Source organism: Sinohyriopsis cumingii, unplaced genomic scaffold (genome assembly GCF_028554795.1).
Source record: "Sinohyriopsis cumingii isolate HCF-2022 unplaced genomic scaffold, ASM2855479v2 utg000160l, whole genome shotgun sequence".
NCBI classification, from domain to species: domain Eukaryota; kingdom Metazoa; phylum Mollusca; class Bivalvia; order Unionida; family Unionidae; genus Sinohyriopsis; species Sinohyriopsis cumingii.
The window spans coordinates 12,411,940-12,438,341 of NW_028315873.1; the positions used below are offsets into that span (position 1 = coordinate 12,411,940).

At 36.6% G+C, this 26,402-nt stretch overlaps 1 protein-coding gene across 5 annotated transcripts in view; it reads right to left on the reverse strand.

The window, feature by feature from the left end:
* The window catches only part of LOC149774801 (uncharacterized), a 119,252-nt gene that overhangs the window by 12,811 nt on the left and 80,039 nt on the right, over positions 1-26,402 (reverse strand). For all 5 annotated transcript variants that reach the window (XM_089944907.1, XM_089944904.1, XM_089944905.1 and 2 more), the window contains 2 exons: positions 12,216-12,475; positions 10,969-11,245 (listed from right to left, as the gene is read on the reverse strand). In XM_089944907.1, the coding sequence (XP_089801033.1) occupies positions 10,969-11,245; positions 12,216-12,475 (537 nt within the window). The remainder of the gene's footprint in view (positions 1-10,968; positions 11,246-12,215; positions 12,476-26,402) is intronic.

The window sequence follows — 26,402 nt, forward strand, 5'->3', positions numbered from 1 at the left end:
CGGTGGACATACTTAAGTCAGTCCAGGTGGAGACGTTATGTGCAATGCAACGTTTATGTGAAAAACCCAGCCACGTTCGACAGTCAAAAGTACATTGCCTCCCCACGTTGACAATTAGAACACAGTTCAGTCTGACATTGTTCTCAATAAGACTTCATCTGCAATCGGAGGCTACAGTATAACAAATTATGAGCTGAAAAGTCAACCATGTAGGTCAACGTCGAATATCCCTGATCCCAGCCATTTAAAAGAAAGAACTGTTACTAGTAGCACACGCGAAGATGTGCAATGCATGGACTCAAACTGCAAAGAGACTCGGGTTAGTGCAAATAAGACCTGCTCTGCTTAATGGGATACAACAGCAGAAATTCATGATAATAATAAATCAGATGATGGCAAATTTAACCACAGCACAACCACATTAAAAATGGTCGCGTGTTCAGAAGACACCAACGCCCAAGAAAAGAATTTGGAAAACGATAAAACTTTTGCTAAAGTCACAAGCTCTCTGCAGAATAACGACCTCTGTCAGCATTTCCACATAAAACATTGCGCACAAATCTGCATCAAAGATGGCTTAATATGTTCATGAATGTCCAATCCACACACTAGTTTCTAAGAAGGTGTGGAAGTGTTATCATAGGAAAAGCAGCATCTTCAAATTTGTGTACAGTGCATCCAATGCGACAGCGATGCATATTCGTGACAAGACTTGCCCCTGAAACGAGGGAATATGACATTTCTTCGCATATTGAGCATTACTCTGGAGTTAAGCCCACCTAGGTGGAAAAACTACAACCGAAATTTATTACCTATGCCAGCTTCAAAATCACATGCAATAACCCTACGCGCAATGTGATGATGAACGTGGGTACATGGCCAAGAAACGCCTTAGTTAGAGACTAATATCAAAGTTGGAATTGAGCCATCATCTCCAAAAATTGGACTCAAATATACGTAATGGATACTTTACGTATTTCTTTTTATAACTGTCGTTCACAGATTGGGGGCCCCGAGTGGCCGAGTGGTCTAAAGGACTCGCCATTATGGATCACTGCCATCTCACCTCTGTCTGCGTGGGTTCGAGTCTAAGATTCGGCCAATGTGGGTATGTGAGAAAACTTGCCAGTAGCTTCTTGTGGGTCGGTGGTTCTTTCCGGGGTTTTCCCAGGTTCTTCCTCCACCATTTTTACTGGTCGCCATGCATAACCTATTGTGTGCTGAGAAATGGCATTAAACCCCACAATAACAATAACATTAACAAGAAATATACAAAATGTAAGAACTTTATGTGATATTTCCGATATTTGTTTTCTTACAAGAATTGTGGCTTCTCGACAGTGAGTTAGACTGTCTCTCATCTGTACACGATGAGTTCTATGGATCAGGGGAATCATCGATTAAATCTTCTAATGATATTCATCTCGATGATCCCAGACTAATAGGTATTACTATCCATATGGGGGATTCCTCCTTGCTTTTTGTCAATATCTATTTACCTTGTGATCTTGTGGAAAATTTTGGGGAATTTATAGATTATTTGGGCAAAATTAATTCTACCATAGAAAATGCTAATACTCTACATGCTTATGTAGTAGGAGATTGGAATGCAAATATGCTAGAATCAATACCCTTTGGAGATGAACTTCGCCTATTCTGTGACAAATATGGTTATATCATATCGGACTTAAAGCTAATAGTAGACCACACAACAAATTTTACTTACGTCAGTGATTCACACAATACAGTGTCTTGGCTGGATCACTGTGTCTCTACACAGTCTGCTCATTCCGTTATAAGTGATACGAGAATACATCACACCCTAGTAGGGTCCGACCATCATCCTACTTTATTTAATGACTATCAAGACTGATTTGCTTCCCAAATTTTTACCTTGCCCCAATTAACTCTTAAACTTGAAATACAACATCAACTGGTCAGACCTTACTTCTGACAAAAAACTGAATTATACTCAGACTTCTGCATTCTTATTAAACAAGACTGAGGTCCCACATTGTGTTGCGATCTGTAATGACCATGGCTACACTAACCAGGCGCATATGAAACAGATAAATGGTTTATACACTGATATAGTAAAAACTTTGTCAAACTCTGGTAATAGCTTGACTAGTAAATCCAAACGTGGTCACCGGGTTATTCCAGGCTGGAATGACTGTGTCAAAAAACTACACGATTTCGCATGAAATGCTTACCTTATGTGGCGTGATAACGGTAAACCTCGTCACGGCCATCTCAGTAACCAAATGCGCCAAACAAGAGCACAATACAAATATGCTCTTAGATTATGTAAGAAGGAGGAAGTAAAACATAGAGCAGACTCGCTAGCACAAAAATTTGAAAATGTCGACCAACGTGAATTCTGGAAGCAAGTTAAACAAAATACTATGACAACTTCAAATAAACTACCAATCTGAATTGGGAACCTTGGTCAGAATAATACATGCAACACGTGGAAAAATCATTTTGAAGACTTGCTCAATAGTGTTAACAATGAATCGAATAAGAAGCATGTGCTTTCAGCATTGAATGCACCTTCTGCTTGTACTGAAGTAATCACATTATCTGATCTGAAATCCAAAGTGCAATAACAAGGCAAAAAGGTGGTAAATGTCCAGGATCAGATTTTTTATATGTGGAACATTTTATATTTTCAGATACTAGACTTCATGTGCTTTTGATGATTTTATTTAATTGTATGTTTGTGCATAACATTGTACCAGATGATTTCACAAAAGTTACCATTATACCACTCCTAAAAATCAAAATGGGTAACCTGGCAGACAAAAATAACTAAAGACCAATAGCTCTTACGACTATTATTTCAAAAATATGTGAATGCATCATACTGCAAAGATGTGAAGTCACAATCTCTGATAATCAGTTTGGTTTTAAAAAGCAGCATTCAACAGATTTATGCATATATGTTTTTAAGGAAACTGTCAGCTATTATGTAGAACATGGCAGCCCAATGTTTGCATGTTTTTGTAGATGCTAGCAAGGCATTTGATAGGGTCAATCACTGGTCACTCTTTAAAAAGTTGATTGATATTAAAATACCTGTCTACATAGTTCATACGTTAGTTAACTGGTATGGGAAACAGTTGTGTGCAATGGGGAAGTGTAATATCCAGCGCTTTCCATGTAACCAATGGGGTGAGGCAGGGGGATATTCTATCCCCTTTGTTTAATATATATAAAGATGAATTAAATCGTAAGCTTGGTCATTGTTATTTATATGGGGTTCCATCGGCCACCAACGGTGTTGTTTCTTAACAATTTTAGTTTTGCTGATGATATGTCATTGATAAGTCCTTCTATTACAGGTTTAAGGAAATTATTAAAGATATGTGAACAATACGCATTTGAGAATGATATAATCTATAATACAAAAAAATCAGCATGCATGGTCTTTCAGCCAACTTCTTTCAAATTACCATCTCCTCCCCCTGTACATCTTAACGGCAATGATCTTAACTATGTCAACAGTTATGCATGTTTGGGTCATATTCTGAAATCCAATTGGTCAGATAATGAAGATATGATGAGACATTACCGATTTGTGTGTACTCTAACAAACATGCTTCTACGTAAATTCAAGAATTGTTCATTGAATATCATAATTAGATTATTCAAATCTTATTGCTGCACTATGTAATGTGATCCTCTGTGGACAAACTTTGGTGAATATATGAAAAGAAAACTAGTTATTGGTTATAATAATAGTCTTCATTTTCTATTAGGTCTTCCTAGGTGGAACAGTGCCTCCAACATGTTTGTAAATTATAATGTATTCAGTTTCGATGAAATAATGAGAAAGTATGTATTAGCAATGATGACAAGAATATCTAATAGTAAGAACTGTATCTTGAAATCTCTTTGGAACTATGACATTCATTTAAATTCTCATATTATTTGATGGAACAAATTACTATTTAATTTTGTTGTTTAATTTCATTCTCAATAATGCATGTCGCAGTTAATAGTTGTAGATGTATATGTATACTTGTAGGTATGATATATATGTTCTTTTATGTTTATAATGCTTTAATTTATATTTTATTTTAGAGATATGGACTTTGTAGTCTGAAATAAAGAATTCTTATCTTATCTTATCTTATCTCATCTTATCTTATCTTATCTTATCTTATCTATCTATCTATCTATGTGTGTGCTACTATAATAGGATTAAAGTCTATTAGTATATGCAGACAAGAGGCCCAAGTTGATTTTATATCACTTATCTGGCCTATGTAGTACTGTAATATATAAATATACCTTTGATGTATGTGCTAATAGCTTTGAACTCTACCATCAGCTGCAGGAATATCTTATTATTAGTGGCTGAAGCTCAGCAAATCAGATGCAGCATGACCATGTAAATATGCATAGGGTTTGCACAGCCAGTTAGATGCTGGATTATCATATAAAGATGCCCAGATTTCGCTCATAAAAAATGATCTAACATGTTCATTATTTAAGTCCATTAACATCATAGTTTGCTTACTCATACAGAGATATTTTGATCAAATAAACTTCTTTACTTCTTAATCTAAATTTGAGAGACCTGTTAAATTTATATTAAACCTTATTCTAGGGCTATATTGGTTTGTAGTACAAGATGCTGCATGGCTAAACTGCTTGAGAAAAGAAATGAAAATTGCACTCTACTGTTAATTTTCTGTATTTGAATTTGGCTTGTTATTTTGCCTTTCCTACATTATCTTTTTAAATACTGTTGAAATAGTGGGTGATCGGCATGCCACCTATTTTGTCCATCCACCGTGTACACTGCACTCCCACCTTGTACACTGCACTCCCACCTTGTACATTGCACTCACACTTAACACCATTTTCAGGTTTAAAGTCACTTGTATCTCCACTAACACTTTCCGAGCTCCAATAATCTGATCCATTTCCAGATGTTAAAAACAGACTGCCTTCATCATGTTTATTAAACAGTATCTGCAAAACAAAACTGTCATCTGAAGACGAACTATGCTGGGAATAAGACATTTTTGTTTTTTATTTGGGTAGCTGGTATTAAACACACATTTGTAAAACTTTCTTGAGGCAAGTTTCAAATAACAACAGGATGCTTGTTTCAGGGACCAATGTACCAATCAAACTTAGTTTTTTTTACATCCATTCATGTCAAGTCGAGGAACCCCGATGTGAAAAAAGTTTTGAAAAAAAGAAATGTGAGAAATGCTATGATACCTCTACCGATATATATATATATATATATATATATATATATATATATATATATATATATATATATATATATATATATATACTGATTTCACACACAATGACCAACTATGTCTGCATATTATATATATTTATATCCTGATTTTATACACACTAACCATGGTCAATATACTATATATATCTCTATTTTGATTTTATGCACATTGACCAACCATGGTCCACATGTTGCACATATCTCTACCATGATTTTATACACACACACCAACCATAGTCTACATGTTGCATATGCCTAACTTGATTTTATACACATTGACCAACCATGGTTCACTTGCTGCACATATGTCTACCTTGATTTTATACACATTGACCAACCATGGTCCACTTGTTGCACATATGTCTACCATGACTGCATAACATGGTCCACATGTTGCACATATCTCTATCTTGATTTTATACACACTGACCAACCATGGTCCACATATCTACCTTGATTCTATACACATTGACCAACCATGGTCCACTTGTTGCACATATGTCTACCTTGACTGCATAACATGGTCCAAATGTTGCAGATATCTCTATCTTGATTTTATACACCAACCAGTCATGATCCACATACCAGGTTATATATCTCCTGGTCTTTGTTAAAGTCACCACGAATAACATTATGATGATTATTTTCATTGTTTGATACTTATTCACACTTTTACAATCATTCCTATGACATTCTTATGCATTTGAATGTACACTTTTACAATCATTCCTATGACATTCTTATGCATTCGAATGTACACTTTTACAATCATTCCTATGACATTCTAATGCATTTGAATGTACACTTTTACAATCATTCCTATGACATTCTTATGCATTTGAATGTACACTTTTACAATCATTCCTATGACATTCTTATGCATTTGAATGTACACTTTTACAATCATTCCTATGATATTCTTATGCATTTGAATGTACACTTTTACAATCATTCCTATGACATTCTTATGCATTTGAATGTACACTTTTACAATCATTCCTATGACATTCTTATGCATTTGAATGTACACTTTTACAATCATTCCTATGACATTCTTATGCATTTGAATGTACACTTTTACAATCATTCCTATGACATTCTTATGCATTTGAATGTACACTTTTACAATCATTCCTATGACATTCTGATGCATTTTAATGTACACTTTTACAATCATTCCTATGACATTCTTATGCATTTGAATGTACACTTTTACAATCATTCCTATGACATTAAAATGCATTTGAATGTACACTTTTACAATCATTCCTATGACATTAAAATGCATTTGAATGTACACTTTTACAGTCATTCCTATGACATTCTTATGCATTTGAATGTACACTTTTACAATCATTCCTATGACATTCTTATCCATTTGAATGTACACTTTTGCAATCATTCCTATGACATTCTTATGCATTTGAATGTACACTTTTGCAATCATTCCTATGACATTCTTATGCATTTGAATGTACACTTTTGCAATCATTCCTATGACATTCTTATGCATTTGAATGTACACTTTTACAATCATTCCTATGACATTCTGATGCATTTGAATGTACACTTCTACAATCATTCCTATGATATTCTTATGCATTTGAATGTACACTTTTACAATCATTCCTATGACATTCTTATGCATTTGAATGTACACTTTTACAATCATTCCTATGATATTCTTATGCATTTGAATGTACACTTTTACAATCATTCCTATGACATTCTTATGCATTTGAATGTACACTTTTACAATCATTCCTATGACATTCTTATGCATTTGAATGTACACTTTTACAATCATTCCTATGACATTCTTATGCATTTGAATGTACACTTTTACAATCATTCCTATGACATTCTTATGCATTTGAATGTACACTTTTACAATCATTCCTATGACATTCTTATGCATTTGAATGTACACTTTTACAATCATTCCTATGACATTCTTATGCATTTGAATGTACACTTTTACAATCATTCCTATGACATTCTTATGCATTTGAATGTACACTTTTACAATCATTCCTATGATATTCTTATGCATTTGAATGTACACTTTTACAATCATTCCTATGACATTCTAATGCATTCGAATGTACACTTTTACAATCATTCCTATGATATTCTTATGCATTTGAATGTACACTTTTACAATCATTCCTATGACATTAAAATGCATTTGAATGTACACTTTTACAATCATTCCTATGACATTCTTATGCATTTGAATGTACACTTTTACAATCATTCCTATGACATTCTTATGCATTTGAATGTACACTTTTACAATCATTCCTATGACATTCTTATGCATTTGAATGTACACTTTTACAATCATTCCTATGACATTCTTATGCATTTGAATGTACACTTTTACAATCATTCCTATGACATTCTTAAGCATTTGAATGTACACTTTTACAATCATTCCTATGACATTCTTATGCATTTGAATGTACACTTTTACAATCATTCCTATGACATTCTGATGCATTTGAATGTACACTTCTAAAATCATTCCTATGACATTCTTATGCATTTGAATGTACACTTTTACAATCATTCCTATGACATTCTTATGCATTTGAATGTACACTTTTACAATCATTCCTATGACATTCTTATGCATTTGAATGTACACTTTTACAATCATTCCTATGACATTCTTATGCATTTGAATGTACACTTTTACAATCATTCCTATGATATTCTTATGCATTTGAATGTACACTTTTACAATCATTCCTATGACATTCTAATGCATTTGAATGTACACTTTTACAATCATTCCTATGATATTCTTATGCATTTGAATGTACACTTTTACAATCATTCCTATGACATTCTAATGCATTTGAACGTACACTTTTACAATCATTCCTATGACATTCTTATGCATTTGAATGTACACTTTTGCAATCATTCCTATGACATTCTTATGCATTTGAATGTACACTTTTACAATCATTCCTATGACATTCTGATGCATTTGAATGTACACTTTTACAATCATTCCTATGACATTCTGATGCATTTGAATGTACACTTTTACAATCATTCCTATGACATTCTGATGCATTTGAATGCACACTTTTACAATTATTCCTATGACATTCTGATGCATTTGAATGCACACTTTTACAATCATTCCTATGACATTCTGATGCATTTGAATGTACACTTTTACAATCATTCCTATGACATTCTGATGCATTTGAATGTACACTTTTACAATCATTCCTATGATATTCTGATGCATTTGAATGTACACTTTTACAATCATTCCTATGATATTCTTATGCATTTGAATGCACACTTTTACAATCATTCCTATGACATTCTAATGCATTTGAATGTACAACATGATGTTTTTATTCTCACAAAAGCATTCTTGATTTCTCTCTAAATACACACTCAGAAGACAATTTTATTTTTTAAATATTTCCCTTACATTGGTAGCCATGGATAGCTCCCCTACCCATCCCAGGAACTATCCTATATCTATCTCTCTATATATATATATATATATATATATATATATATATATATATATATATATATATATATATATATATACACACACACACATGCATACACACAAACACAAGTTTTGTTTCAGGGCACAAAATATATGTAACTTTTAGATATGAGAAATATAAAATTAATTGCAATGCCTGACTCTAACATAGCTACAATTATTCTCTTAAGATAAGGTATACAAGAAATTAGTCTTATTTCAAATTCACTGGCTTAAATCCTGGGTTCATAGCAGCAGCAAGGCACACAATTTAAGTATAATTTTGATGTTTCTTAATGGCATTAAGGCAATTTTTAAGGTCACCCTACCCACCCATAAATTACTAAAATGATCAAATGTACAACAGTAGAAGTAAAACTTCATGAACGAAAAGCACATATAATATGGCTCTAAATGAAGCTGCAATGCACAAAGGCATGTTTTAAAAATGTGTCTGACTCGCACTGTCAACAGCAATGCTAAAACGTAAGCATCCTCTATGCCGGAAACCATCATTTAACATTAGCAACCTTGCTATCAAATACTGCTTCATGCTTCAAATCACTAGATGTACATTATAGTCGCGTAACAAGACTCTAAGATAACAACTATAAGATACTTAAAAAACAACCAATGGTTGGTTTGTAAGTTTTTTTTTTAAGGCTAACATCAAGCGAAGTTAAATCTTGAGGCTAATGTAAGTTTGTTTTAGGCTAACGGTTAAATCTGAGGCCTTTTCCTATTTTTGAGGTCAGTTTTGAACCCTGTTAAATCCTTCAAAAGCTGTTGCACAATCCCCCAAAACTGAATTAATGTTCCATACAAAAAGAATATTTGTCATTATTTGCTATTTCCGATTGTTTCTAGAAGAGTGTTTCTGGCAAGAACTCTATGCAGTAATTTATACTCCAAATCAAATTAGATTAGAATCTTTTGTAATTATGGATGTTAAGGCAAAATGCCTTGTCCAGACCAATTGGTCTGATAGATTAAGTTGGTTTTCCATTCAGTTAGTTCATTTTCTGCAATCCTTTCTTAGTATCAGGAAGAAGTAAAGGGTTTTTCTTTAAGTGTTGTTTATCTGACCACCATGCATGATACTCAGGTCACATGCTTTTGTTTGCTGCTAAATATGATATACAAATATTATAGCTGGTAGCAGTTAATATCAGAATATTTACTGATGTACATTGTCCATTTAAAATGCTCTGTGTTACTCAGTTTTGTCCTTTCATAGATGGGTCAGCTATGTTATGTACAGTATGATATATGATCTCCATGACAGACTGCATGTTTTGAGTACAGTATGATATATGATCTATGACATACTGCATTTTTGAGTACAGTATTATATATGATCTCTATGACAGATTGCATGTTTTGAGTACAGTATGATATATGATCTCTATGACAGACTGCATTCTTGAGTACAGTATGAGATATGATCTCTATGACAGACTGCATGTTTTGCGAGACCACTTTCTGTTGGTAGATTTAGGTGGTCTTTCTTCATATGATCTCTATGATAGAAAGCATGTCTCAAGTACAGTATGATATACAATCTCTATGACACATCATTCTTGAATACAGTATGATGTATCATCTCTACGACAGACTGCATAATTTGAGTACAGTATGATATACAATCTCTATGTCAGACTGCATTCTTGAGTACAGTATGATATATGATCTCTTTGACAGAATGCATTCTTGAGTACAGTATGATAAATGATCTCTTTGACAGACTGCATCTTTTGCGAGACCACTTTCTGTTGGTATGATAGAACGCATGTCTCAAGTACAGTAATACACAATCTCTATGACACACATCATTCTTGAGTACAGTATGATGTATCATCTCTATGACAGACTGCATATTTTGAGTACAGTATGATATACAATCTCTCTATGTCAGACTGCATTCTTGAGTACAGTATGATAAATGATCTCTATGACAGACTGCATGTCCTCCGAGACAACTTGCTGTTGACAGATTTAGGTGGTCTTCCTTCAAAATGCCTTTGTTTGAATTTCAAAGGAATGTGACAATAAAATCATTATTATTCAAACCAAATAATAAGAAATTACCAATTTATTGCATTACTTAACTACTCTACTCCTTAACAACAGGATCTAAACAGAACTAAATATACATTCTAGTTACTTTGAATCTTACCTATGGGTTGTAATGATAGATAATGTGACTCCCAGATGTGCCCTAGGAGAATGGGCGTCCCCTGAAAACCTGTCTGTCCAACAACCCACACAATGATGTCATCAGGGCCTGATGATGGTGAGCTCGTTACAATGACAATATCCATTTGTAATTTCCTAGCCATTGCAACCACCACCACATGGTCTGCCCATTCTCCATCCTTCGCCATTCGTGTACAGTAGTCATCGTATGTTTCATTGTAAACGAAACCATCCAAATGAATGGTGCCTTCAGATGCCTGAGTAGGAGAGAAACATTCACTTAAGTACTAGGTTAGCTGATAAAAATTGGTATTAAATTCATCATAATAAGACAAGGATGATGGTGTTTTATTACACCATCTCTGATTAGTTTGTGTTCTCAGTGATTAATGTACATAAAATGCAAACATAATTCTGTCATAAAGTCATTAAATGTTTCTATATGTATTTCATCATGTACGTTATAGTAAACTACTATGAAAAGATTGTCATGGTCATTGATTGCATGGTGTGTTACCTGGGATATGATTGCTGAAAGTTCATTGCTCAGTAAGTTACAAACTCACACAATAAAAGTCGAAACTCACATGCAGATCTTGTATGGAGTGATACATTTCACTAGAATCAAGTGCCTGCCTGACCAAACGAGCTTCTTAATGACTCCATATCTTTCCACAATGGATCATTAACAAACCGTATGACTAATATAACTGAATTTTCTTTAATGTTTTCGACTCTTATACTTTAAGAACATGGCAGGTACTTAACAGACATAAATATTTTCTAAGTGTGTGCATGTATACATCCCGCTCTTTATATACGCAAACATTAGGATCCAGCTCTGCAGGTAAGTGGCATCCATCACCTTTCCTTTAAGCACATGCCCCTATACAGTCTTGATCATGCACAACACCACCAAAAATGATGCGATAGAATCAATGGTACATGCACTTGTGCATAGCGGTCACACCCACATGTCGACCAAGTAATTAATTCTTATCTGTACACAGTAATTCTGGATTCCTATGACAGAAATGTGTGTGTGCGTGTTATTTGATTGTAAGCTGAGAATGGATACATTTGTGATGCAATACAGCCATAAAAGAAGTGCCTTTCCCATATTGCTTACAGCTACTTTCCACTAAACCTTTAACGTGTTTCTCAAGAAAAGTAAAAAAGTTCTTCAAATTCCCCATTGTGAATCAGACAGCATACAGTTTTACTCACATGCAATACTCGATTAGTCCTCATGAAGGCAACTACCTCCTGGCGTAGCTGTTGTGGGGATTTTTGTACACCACAATTTAATCGTTGAAGCTGACTGGATACAGCCTCAAAAAAGCAGTTCCCATTAGCGGGTGTTTCATCATGAAGTTCCAGCCCCACTGATTGACAATTTACTTCCAATGTAGCTTGGCTGGAAGAAGCAGCTTGCTGTGATTTGTTTAGAATCTGCCACAACAATTTAGGGTCAGAACAAGGCACTCCTGTAAACAAAATTCCATATAAGCTTACACACTTAAATCTGGCGCTACAATTTAAGGTTTGAAGAAGGCACTCCTGCACACATAATTTCACATATGCATGCTCATTTGATCTTGATCAGACAGAAGCTCAAGTTCCTGTAGTTAAAATTTAAAATTAAATTCTGCTATATCATCACTCCAAACACCTATCATACTGTTGTATCCAATAGTAGCAAGAGGTTGAAAAGTTTAGTGACCATTACAAATTTAGGTCACTGAGGCATAATAATTTGGTTACTGCCTGGTACAAATGACAGTTGTTGTTGCTGTAGGGTTTAACGCCATTTTTCAGCACAAGATAGGCTATACATGGCAGCCAGTATAAATGGTGGAAGAAGAATGTGTGAAACTCCTGGAAAGAACCATCGACCCACGAGAAGCTACTGGCAAGCTTTCCCACATAACCACATTGGCCGAATCCGAGACTCGAACCCCCACAGACAGAGGTGAGATGGCAGTGATCTGTAATGGTTAGTGCTTTATATTACAGAAAAGGCAGAAGTTTATTTCAGTAACATTCAGATCTTTTTACCATAACAACTTTACATATTACCTGAAGATGGCTGAGTGTGTGACTTTACATATTACATGAAGATGGCTGAGTGTATGACTTGACATATTACATGAAGATGGCTGAGTATACGACTTTACATATTACCTGAAGATGGCTGAGTGTATGACTTTACATATTACCTGAAGATGGCTGAGTGTATGACTTTACATATTACATGAAGATGGCTGAGTGTATGACTATACATATTACCTGAAGATGGCTGAGTGTATGACTTTCTATATTACATGAAGATGGCTGAGCATATGACTTTACATATTACCTGAAGATGGCTGAGTGTATGACTTTACATATTACCTGAAGATGGCTGAGTGTATGACTTTACATATTACATGAAGATGGCTGAGTGTGTGACTTTACATATTACCTGAAGATGGCCGAGTGTATGACTTTATATACTACCTGAAGAAAGCTGTGTGTATGACTTTAAATATCACATGTACCTGGACTCAAACTGACTTAATAAATCACTATTTGAAGCCTGCTAAACCATGTCTTTATATATTGACTGGAATGAAATGGATTTACAGATTTGTAGCACACTAAACCATGTCTTTATATTTTAACTGGAATGAAACTGATTTTTAAATTTATGGTTTGTAGCAAGCTAAACCATGTCTTTATACATTTACTGGAATGAAACTAATTTTTAAATTCACGGATTGTAGCATGCTAAACCATGTCTTTATATACTGACTTGAATCAAACTGATTTTTAGATTCATGGTTTGCAGCATGCTAAACCATGTCTGTATACATTGACTGGAACGAAACTGATTTTTAGATTCATAATTTGTAGCATGCTAAACCATGTTTTGTTTCATACTGACAGGACAAAAATTTACTTATAGATTTAGTGTCTAACACATGATGAGCAATGTCTTTAAATTTAAAGTCAGTAACTTGTCGGATAAAGGATCTATACTGTCATTCCACTGACAGCTTTTAAATTAATAATACCTAAAACATACATGCATTTTTGATAGTTCCACTGACAGTTTTTACTGCAAACTAAATGTCCTATATCTGTTTGCATGTACACATTCTTCCAGTCACATACCATTAGTTGAGGTCAACTGTACATGTAATTTCTTACACTTGCTATTATAGGATGTCAGCCACACAAATCACATGTACAGGTAATATATAACACTTGTCTATTATAGTATGTCAGCTACACAGGTAGCAACTTAATACAGGAACCAGCAGTCATGCAATTATAAAAGGATTATGAATTAAACTGCATGTTCCAACTATCTGGTATGTGACAAATGGTGAACTAATGAAACATTAGAAAGTGCTGATGTCATTTTCAATTCTCAAATTACGATTTTTAAGTTGAACAGTTGAGAATTTTCAATCTGCATTCTGAGCATTTAGTTGTAAATGTGATTATTTTACTTGCAATGTGGAGTGCTCTTTATTTGTTATAAATAAATCAGTCTCAAACTTGATATAGTTTTAAAGTAATCACTGAACAGTAGAGAATTGAACCTGGGCTGCATGAGCAGCCATTTGTTTCCAAATAAAAACAATGACCTGCAACTTAATTAAAACATAATCAGATATACAGTTGATATATGCTGACAAACTCAACCAACAAGATGCTTTATTCATTGTTAACAAGCTCAGTCAATCATATGCCATCACATCAATCAGGTACTTGATATATTCTTAACAACCTCAGTCAATCAAATGCCATCACATCAAACAGGTACTTGATATCTTGTTAACAACCTCAGTCAATCATATGCCATCACATCAATCAGGTACTTGATATATTGTTCACAACCTCAGTCAATCATATGCCATCACATCAAGTACTTGATATATTGTTAACAACCTCAGTCAATTAGATGCCATCACATCAATCAGGTACTTGATATATTCTTAACAACCTCAGTCAATCAAATGCCATCACATCAATCAGGTACTTGATATATTGTTAATAACCTCAGTCAATCAAATGCCATCACATCAATCAGGTACTTGATATATTGTTAACAACCTCAGTCAATCAAATGCCATCACATCAATCAGGTACTTGATATATTGTTAATAACCTCAGTCAATTAGATGCCATCACATCAATCAGGTACTTGATATATTGTTAACAACCTCAGTCAATCAAATGACATCACATGAATCAGGTACTTGATATACTGTTAACAACCTCAGTCAATCAAATGCCATCACATCAATCAGGTACCTGATATACTGTTAACAACCTCAGTCAATTAGATGCCATCACATCAATCAGGTACTTGATATACTGTTAACAACCTCTGTCAATCAAATGCCATCACATCAATCAGGTACTCGATATATTGTTAACAACCTCAGTCAATTAGATGCCATCACATCAATCAGGTACTTGATATATTGTTAACAACATCAGTCAATCAAATGCCATCACATCAATCAGGTACTTGATATATTGTTAACAACCTCAGTCAATTAGATGCCATCAAATCAATCAGGTACTTGACATATTGTTAACAACCCCAGTCAGTCAAATGCCATCACATCAATCAGGTACTTGATATATTGTTAACAACCTCAGTCAATTAGATGCCATCACATCAATCAGGTACTTGATATATTAACAACCTCAGTCAATCAAATGCCATCACATCAATCAGGTACTTGATATATTGTTAATAACCTCAGTTAATTAGATGCCATCACATCAATCAGGTACTTGATACATTGTTAACAACCTCAATTAGATGCCATCACATCAATCAGGTACTTGATATATTGTTAATAACCTCAGTCAATTAGATGCCATCACATCAATCAGGTACTTGATATATTGTTAACAACTTCAGTCAATCAAATGTCATCACATCAATCAGGTACTTGATATATTGTTAATAACCTCAGTCAATTAGATGCCATCACATCAATCAGGTACTTGATATATTGTTAACAACCTCAGTCAATCAAATGCCATCACATCAATCAGGTACTTGATATACTGTTAACAACCTCAGTCAATCAAATGCCATCACATCAATCAGGTACTTGATATACTGTTAACAACCTCAGTCAATTAGATGCCATCACATCAATCAGGTACTTGATATACTGTTAACAACCTCTGTCAATCAAATGCCATCACATCAATCAGGTACTCGATATATTGTTAACAACCTCAGTCAATTAGATGCCATCACATCAATCAGGTACTTGATATATTGTTAACAACATCAGTCAATCAAATGCCATCACATCAATCAGGTACTTGATATATTGTTAACAACCTCAGTCAATTAGATGCCATCAAATCAATCAGGTACTTGACATATTGTTAACAACCCCAGTCAATCAAATGCCATCACATCAATCAGGTACTTGATATATTGTTAACAACCTCAGTCAATTAGATGCCATCACATCAATCAGGTACTTGATATATTAACAACCTCAGTCAATCAAATGTCATCACATCAATCAGGTACTTGATATATTGTTAATAACCTCAGTTAATTAGATGCCATCACATCAATCAGGTATTTGATACATTGTTAACAACCTCAGTCAATCAAATGCCATCACATCAATCAGGTACTTGATATATTGTTAACAACCTCAGTCAATTAGATGCTATCAAATCAATCAGGTACTTGATATATTGTTAACAACCTCAGTCAACCAAATGACATCCCATGAATCAGGTACTTGATATATTGTTAACAACCTCAGTCAATTAGATGCCATCACATCAATCAGGTACTTGATATACTGTTAACAACCTCAGTCAATCAAATGCCATCACATGAATCAGGTACTTGATATATTGTTAACAACCTCAGTCAATTAGATGCCATCACATCAATCAGGTACTTGATATATTCTTAACAACCTCAATTAGATGCCATCACATCAATCAGGTATTTGATATATTGTTAACAACCTCAGTCAATCAAATGCCATCACATCAATCAGGTACTTGATATATTGTTAACAACCTCAGTCAATCAAATGCCATCACATCAATCATGTGTCTGATATATTGTTAACAACCTCAGTCAATCAAATGCCATCACATGAATCAGGTACTTGATATATTGTTAACAACCTCAGTCAATTAGATGCCATCACATCAATCAGGTACTTGATATACTGTTAACAACCTCAGTCAATCAAATGCCATCACATCAATCAGGTACTCGATATATTGTTAACAACCTCAGTCAATTAGATGCCATCACATCAATCAGGTACTTGATATATTGTTAACAACCTCAATTAGATGCCATCACATCAATCAGGTACTTGATATATTGTTAACAACATCAGTCAATCAAATGCCATCACATCAATCAGGTACTTGATATAGTGTTAACAACCTCAGTCAATTAGATGCCATCAAATCAATCAGATTATTGACATATTGTTAACAACCTCAGTCAATCAAATGCCATCACATCAATCAGGTACTTGATATATTGTTAACAACCTCAGTCAATTAGATGCCATCCCATCAATCAGGTACTTGATATACTGTTAACAACTTCAGTCAATCAAATGCCATCACATCAATCAGGTACTCGATATATTGTTAACAACCTCTGTCAATTAGATGCCATCACATCAATCAGGTACTTGATATATTGTTAACAACCTCAATTAGATGCCATCACATCAATCAGGTACTTGATATATTAACAACCTCAGTCAATCAAATGCCATCACATCAATCAGGTACTTCATATAGTGTTAACAACCTCAGTCAATTAGATGCCATCACATCAATCAGGTACTTGATACATTGTTAACAACCTCAGTCAATCAAATGCCATCACATGAATCAGGTACTTGATATATTGTTAACAACCTCAGTCAATTAGATGCCATCACATCAATCAGGTACTTGATATATTGTTAACAACCTCAGTCAATCAAATGACATCACATGAATCAGGTACTTGATATACTGTTAACAACCTCAGTCAATTAGATGCTATCATATCATTCTGATGCTTGATATATTGTTAACAAGCACAGTCTATCAGATACAAGTTCACATCTTATCAAATAATGTGCTTGAGTTTCAGTCGCAATGATTCTGAACCAATAATGTGATGGCAAAGGCTTATTTAACAAATTTGAACAACAGTAAATTAGCAACAGTCTCAAAAGTGATTTAAAATCTCTATATCCAGCACAAGACCAACTCAAAGATATATGCATGTCTCGATCATAATTAAAGTCAGCCAACAGCTTGATGAGATTAATCTATTTACTATTGGTGAAATGATACAAAAGTCAGTATTGATATGATTCATGATACACATCCTACAATTTGACATATCATAGATACACATATCACCTAGATGGTCCTTTCATCTTTTTAAGGTCTATCAGTGGTAAGGTTTGAACACACAAAGTAGCCACCATCATAATTAAATTTATCATATTTCCCAGTGGGATAAACCGAAAGTTTAATAAAAGAAAAAGAAGACAAGAAATAAAGCAACATAAAACCTTCACATAAAAGTGATTATTAAATGATCAGTATTTAATTTATACAGAAGGAACAGTTTGAGAATATCTCCTTTATATTGACATATCAGAGTCTGAACATAGTTACGGCATACAATTATTAGCATGGAATTGCCAAGGAGGGGCAGATTTCAAACTTTGTGAATTTGTGACCTGATGCTAATTTATAGATGGAAAGTGGGTATTCATAATTTTGTTTTAATCTGACAGAAATAAGTCCATGGACGCAGGACCATACCATAATGCCAGATGTATGATGAACAGAACATAACCATATATGGATACAAAGCCATACCATAAAACCAGATGCATGATGGACAACAAGCAGCAGAGGGGGCGAATCCGACAACTTTTTAGACAAAATTTGATTGAGGCTTTAAAACGACAAATAGAGCCTTCCTTCGAAATCTCACTTTTCGAACAAAAAAAAAATAAAGTCTCCGTTTGGCAAATGGAGCCTTAGCGTTTTTTACTCGAAAACGCTATATTTCGCCACAACATCTCGTTGGTGTTTTCCCGTGGTAATCATCGGGCGTCCCGCGTCGATGTCATCGCCCCCTCTGCTGCTATGATCTTACAAACAGAGTGATCACTAACTCCTCCTCTTGCAGATCAATTAGGTTATTTGACTGATCGGTAATTCTAAAATTAATTCTCGTTAAAAACCGATCATGGCATCGCATATAGACCGGATTAATCGGACTCTCAACGATTAAAAATCCCGGAGGGGCTGTTGGTGAAAATGAATAAAGGATATATCCCTGTTGAGCCTGATTTGATTGCTTGGTATCCACCTGGTAACTCCCTTCGATAACATCACATACTAGATTGATCGCTATCACCGATGCAATATTTACGTTGTGTGGAGCAATATGCCTACCACCATCTCCGTTATCGTATCTGAGGATAGTTGATGGGGGGGCGTCCGCGGGTGGATTCTTAGGCCATCCTAGTATGGTTCTTATTGAACTGTTATAAATATCAACCATATACCCCGGTGTGCTTATTTCAATCGTCGACGATAACGTCGGTTCATGAACCGTAATAGCGATTTTTGATTCTTTTCCTGTGATCGATTTTATCCTGCGTTGAAATTCTTTATTGATTTGCTCTATTTGGTATGACCCAGTTGGTATTGTAACCTCCTCCCAGTTTGGGGTCCCATCGGGTTTATTTGTCCGTGCAAAAACCAGCGAGTTATTAGGTTGTTGTCCGTTAAATGCGTTCGCTCGAATATTAGGCCAACTGTGATATATTCGCAATTTTGCCAGCGCTATTTCCTTCACTGGAACCGGCGACGGGAAGTTCACACTGAATTCGGGTTTCGTTGACGTTATCGATATCATATTTGTTTGTACCGGAGTGGTGTTCTCCGCGATCCGTTGAAGCAACTGAAACCCTTCGGGGTTCAGCGACATTATTATTATTCGTTGTCTTTAGTGTCTAATTTCAGCAACCAGGTGGTTCCGGCTTCCAGTTAAAAATCCTCGATTTTTGACATCGCGGAGCTATACAACTGGACCATCGTGGAGAATTCAACATCGGATATGAACGAATTATCAATCGACAACGAGATCAACCCGGATAATTTTGAGTACGCGTCGGATACTATTTGATGTTTTACTGTATACTCGTTGAGTTTTTTCTGAGAACACGATGATATCTTTTTAGTGATTGCGTTGGCGACTCCAGCAATTGTTGTCATCGCGGAGATAGCGATTGGAACAGCGATCGGGGCTATCGTGGTCACCGTGGATAAAATAACACCGGCGCCAGCTACTATACCCGACACCGAGTACACGACCGCGTCGATGGCGGTTATTTTTCGGCGGTATTTTTTTATTTTTGCACGGTATTGTTCGGAAAGCGTTTTTAAGTTCGCGGAGAATTCTTTTGCGGTATCGAATCGATATTGATGTGACGTCGGTGATACCTCTGATTCAATTACCCTGGTGGTCATTTTATTCTAAAAGAGCTAGTGTTTTTAATTACTTAGATTCGCTACAAATTCCACATACCATGTGATGTTTGCCCGGGCTAAATTTCCATCAACGGCATAAATTGTAAACTGTTCAGTTGCGTTCTTGTCTATAATTGTTGATATTGTATTGTTAAACCCAGATGAACTCGACGATAATATATTAAACTGCATCATTGAAACCAGTGTCAATCGGTAAATGCCCTTAACAGTTGCGGTAGTATTTACTGTATTCTGTGTAGGAGTCCAATCGAATGATCCATGCCGAATTGTGTATACTGTGTTGATGATGTTCTCATGAGGGATTTTTATTTTTTCGAATTGCTCTGCTACTCTCGGTAGTCCGTCTTTAATCGCTTCAACATCAGTTCCGATTATTTCTATTCTCCGCAAATTCGCGTCTATATTATTCTTGTTCGCTGCAACCCTAGTAATGAGTATATCTATTTCCTGTATATGCGCGTCCACATTTTTTTTGTTCGCTGCAACCTTAGTAATGAGTGTATCTATTTCCCGTGTATGCGCGTCCACATCTTTTTTGTTCGCTGCAACCTTAGTAATGAGTGTATCTATTTCCCGTGTATGCGCGTCCACATCTTTTTTGTTCGCTGCAACCTTAGTAATGAGTGTATCTATTTCCCGTGTATGCACGTCCACATCTTTTTTGTTCGCTGCAACATCAGTTTTGACTGTTTCTATTCTCCATTCATGCGCGTCTATATTATTCTTGTTCGCCACAATATCAGTTTTGATCGTTCCTATTCTCTGTTCATGCACGTCTATACTTTTTTTATTCGCTACAATATCAGTTTTGATCGTTTCTATTTCCCCTGTATGCGCGTCTATATTTCTTTTGTTCGCTGCAACATCAAGTTCGATTGTTTCTATTTCCCCTGTATGCGCGTCTATATTCCTTTTGTTCGATGCAACATCAGTTTTGATTGTTTTTATTTCCTGTCCATACACGTCTATATTTCTTTTGCTCGTTGCAACATCAGTTTTGATCGTTCCTATTTCCCCTCTATACACGTCTACACCCTTTTTGTTCGCTTCAATATCAGTTTTGATTGTTCCTATTTCCTGTGTATGCGCGCTCATATTATTTATGATCATTGTAACATCAGTTTTGATTGTTTCTATTTTCCGTCCATGCGAGTCTACATTATTTATGATCGTTGCAACATTAGCGCCGATTATTTCTATTTCCCGTTCATGCGCGTCTACACTCTTTTTGTTTGTTGCAACATCAGTTTTGATTGTTTTTATTTCCTGTCCATACGCAGTGATATCATTTATAGTTGTTGTAATCTCATCCAGCTTGGTATTTTTTTTACCAAAGAATTTATCAAAGTTGTCATCGATCCTGTTAACATTTTTTCGTAACGTGTAAAATTGGCCCGACAGCGTTGTAAACTCCGAAATAGTATTTTTTATTGTTGCAAGATTCGGTTCGGTTACCGTCGGGGTCCCGAAAAAACTAGCGGTAGTGAGCTGTATATCGGTGATAGATTTTTTCACCTCGGTGGCAGATTTTTTCACCTGCGCGTCGAGTTCGGTCACCGATCTATCCAACCTTATAAAACCGTCTTTGACTAATGTTACCGCCGATATATGTTCACCCGGTTTGAGTCGTCCGTCGCCGGTATACAACGCGATAGTGTCCTCGGCGGCATCACGCTGTCGTGTTAAAACATCATCCAGCGACACATTACTGGATTTCAATTTACCCTGGCGGTCTTGAAATACGACTATTTCACCTGGGTCAACACTGGTTAAATTCAACATATCGGCGATTTCATCCTCGATTAGTTTTTTTATGTCATCGGTGGCGAGCGTTTCCGTGGATTCCTTCAGCGCCGAAACCGGTCGTCCCCAAATATCAATCATCGTTATTGTAAAAAAAAACGGCGTTTCTAATTAACCCGCCGGGCCTCTACGACCCCACTAGTGTATTCGTTTACAACTACATGAGGTGGTTTTCGCGATGATGAAATCGCCGCAAGTACGTTTAATACCTCACGGCCACATATCGGTGGGTCACTTAATCGCTGTGTTGGCAACGTGGAATAAAACGCCCGGGCTGAACACGCCCGGATATACCGCATGAACTCGTTCGGCGGGGCTAACCCGTATGAATCAAAATAGACGATCGCACGCGGATCAATCGCGTATGCAACCCAATGAGTTCCCGCTCCGGAGGACCCATCGAGGTTAATTATGCCGGTTTCAATATTCCTTGGTGCCGCCGGTAATTGATCCCTCATAAAAACACCTCTGAAGTTTTTTATCGCTAGCGCGTTTGCGGCGTCTATTAAATCAAAATTAGACATTGGAGTCATTGACTCAGGAGTCATTGACTCCCGAGTCAATAAACGGTTCCCGGTAGTCTCAGACCCTTTCCCGAATACCATGAATACGGGGTTCCCGGTAGTCTTAGACCCTTTCCGGCCACGGGTCGTTTTTTTTTGTAGCCTTTCCCGGTTGCCTTCTTCAATGCCATTCCCGCCGCGGTACCAACGGCCCCCAACGCAGCCGCCTTAGCCACTGCTGGTGCGGCCGCGGCAATCAACGCTGGAATCGCAGCTAACAGCGGAAATATCCCACCGGTCTTTTCCATGTTTTTAATTGCTGCGGCCGAGAAATCTACCTGAACACCCTTTCTGTTCTTCATCGCATCATTGAAATGTTTTATTTGACGCGCCGTCAACGATATCTTATGATTACCGCCCGCCATCTGCGACGGCTTCAGCGTTATTGTGGTTCCGCATTGTTTAGCCGACTTTGATCGTAATTTCTTGACTTGACCATCAGTCAACTCTACACTGACGACACTATACGACATTTTATTGTAAACGCGTTTATGTTTTCAATTACATGTTTTCCACTGGTGCATCAACGATTCTCATTCGTCCACCAACGCCTTCTAGCAGCATTGATTTATCGCTGAGAATGACAGCAACCGCTCTATAATTAACACCAGCCGGGTCTATACGAGCTCGGAAGTGTATATCAACGACGGATTGTCTCGTTAAATCAAGATGTTCCAACGAAAAATAATAAATCGGATACAGCTTTTTAAAATCAAGTTGTGATATTTGCAAACCGGTGTCGACGTTTTGATCACGACCGATGTATGACAGCAATCGATGATACACACGTGCGACATGGTTGTCGCCGTAATTAAGCTGTATATCCTCGGATGGTTCCTGTTGTCCGTTTATTCTCAGCGAAACCTCCCTGACTCCTAATTTATCAAATATCATATGGCTGCGTTCTTGACTGCCCAATCGTTCCCTATTCTGTAGCGCTATAAAAATATGACGCGGGGCTGAAACACCCTGTTTTGATGCCAGGTGCCATGTAAACGTATCGGCGACGTTATCCTCTTTAGCATCAGTTGTTACCGCTAGCCAACTCAACAACGATTTTCCTCCCTGTTCCATAAATGCTAACAATCGTGCTTCCGTGGTAACTGATTGAGTCAGCACCGGCATCCACAATGCCATTTTAGTTAAAATGACTTTACCGGCAGCGACGCCAGCAGCATGCCATATTGCATTGTTATCATCGCCCCTTCGCGTCAGCGCGATTGTATGCTTAGCCCCATAGATAACCCTCCTGACATTTCTGCAGAATCCAAATATGTGATGGAGTGGAATCGCGCATGAAAACTGTCGGCGTGGTCTTTGCAACATTGTTACTCGTGCTGCGAATCCCATATTGTAATTATCGTTAAGACTTTTTATAACAGTGAAATTAGCGTCTGGTCTTGCTCTGCGGTCTGGGTTATTTGCTTCAGCCTGTGGGTCAACTGCGGTATCTCTTTCCACCAGCACGTTAACGTATTGAAGATGATCAGCGTTATCGGTGGTGTCCTTCGCAAACATCATAGATGGGCCAGCCGATCTCGTATAATCGTCCGAGTATCTCGCTAACCCAATTATCGTCGTTGCAACATCAACCTCGCGTTCTATTGATTCAATTTCTCGCCCGTCAATAAGATATCTGGCGCTCTCAAATAACGCCATGATACCGTTGTTAACGAAGCCAACTCGAACACGATCGTTATCTGCGTATGGTGCATTATCGGCGGCATTTGTCACGAGTTCTCCCTCAATTTCGATAAACGCTTCACATGGCAGAAAGTATCTACTGGTATCTTGGACTTGAAGTTCAATTCGCGATCGTAGGTCGGGTTGCGCTGCATAATAAGAATAATATTGATAATCACGGACAGAATCATCCCTGCGCACTGGGGCATCCATATCAAACGCGGGATCAGCGGTTCGCGCAAACATTTTATTATTTATCATGTTGATGTTTTCAATTGCGATTTTCTTTGAATTCTGTTTAAGACCACTCCCCCGCTGTTGTGTTCATGGGCGCGTTGGTGGATGACTGAGCCGCCAACGACTCTAGTTTTTCTTCCACGGCGTTATTTATTACTTTACTGACATTTGCAGGCATCACCGTCGTTGATGGCATCACCGGTGGTTTCTGTTTTTTTCTCCTGGATTTCACCAACGACATTAGTTTGTCCTTTGCTGCAGAAAGCGCCCTTCCGGCAACATCTCCAATGGCACTAATACCCTTATCACGAATAACATCAATAGCCTTCATTCCTAATTGTTTGGCTAACGGCGCTACTTTTGGAGCCATTCTTGTAAATAACCCCGCAATGGTGCTACCGAGACCATCTCCATAGTACGCGCGGTAAACAGGCAATCGCGAGTTTACCACGTAGACGAGTACTGGTTTATCATGGTTGTAGTGTATGATCATCCTTATTAAAAACACCAGTTTTCCAATTAATCATCCACGAGTTCGTCTATGAGCGTTCGATATGAATTAATGTCTATGATACCACCTGCAAATAACCGCTTGCAAATATCAGCAGCCTCATTGATTATTTCCGTAGAGTTATTTCCGGCTCGTTTTCCTCCGATTAGTACCTCTAGCCGTGATATATCACTGAGAACACTACCAGGACAGGTAACACTAGCGTTTTCAACTAGACCACTACCACTTGGATACCCCTCTCCGCTTGTTTTTTTAGAACCAGCTTTTTTTTGACGTTTTTCTCGGACTTCTCCTTTTTGTTGTTGTAGTAGTATATCATAATCATCAATTCCCCTTCTAAATTCTTTATATCCCAATTCTTTTGTATCCAAGCGATCAACCCTTTTATTCGTTTTATACAACCAATTAACCCAGTCATCTCGTTTTATATTACTGTTTTTATACTCGTCTTTTAAAAAGTCTTTTCTTGAATGATAGCTTTGAGCGGCAAAATTACCAAAAACCCTATACTCGTCGAATTTCAGTAATTGAAATCGTTTTATTTGTGTTATAGCCTCTTCAGTGAGTTTATCTATAAAGGGGATCCCTTTTTGAGTGGAAATTTTTTGAAGTTCACCAACATCACCCTGTTCAGAATCATCAATATCAGCTAATCGTTCATACTCTCGTTGGGTTTTTATATCACTGGAAAGTTGTTTTATCCGTTGCTGTGTTTGTTCTGTCTCTGCTGCTATCTTTTCAAGCACAGGAAGAAGAGGTGCCTCTTTCCGTTCGCCTTCCTTAGGAATATCCCCATATATTGCTCGTTCTGTTGCAGCTGTAACATCCTTAGTCGCTTTAGTTACCGGGGCAAAGAGTTGTTCGCTTCCAACAGTAAAATCGGTTTGTAGTTGCTGTCGCGTTTGAAGTTGTTCTCGGACCCTGTCTCGTAACGGTATGAACTTTTTAAGCGCTGCTAGCCGCTCTCTGGCTAGCCGAGTAGTAAGTGATTCACCTACCATTATTGTAAATTGATCCGCAATTTTCTAA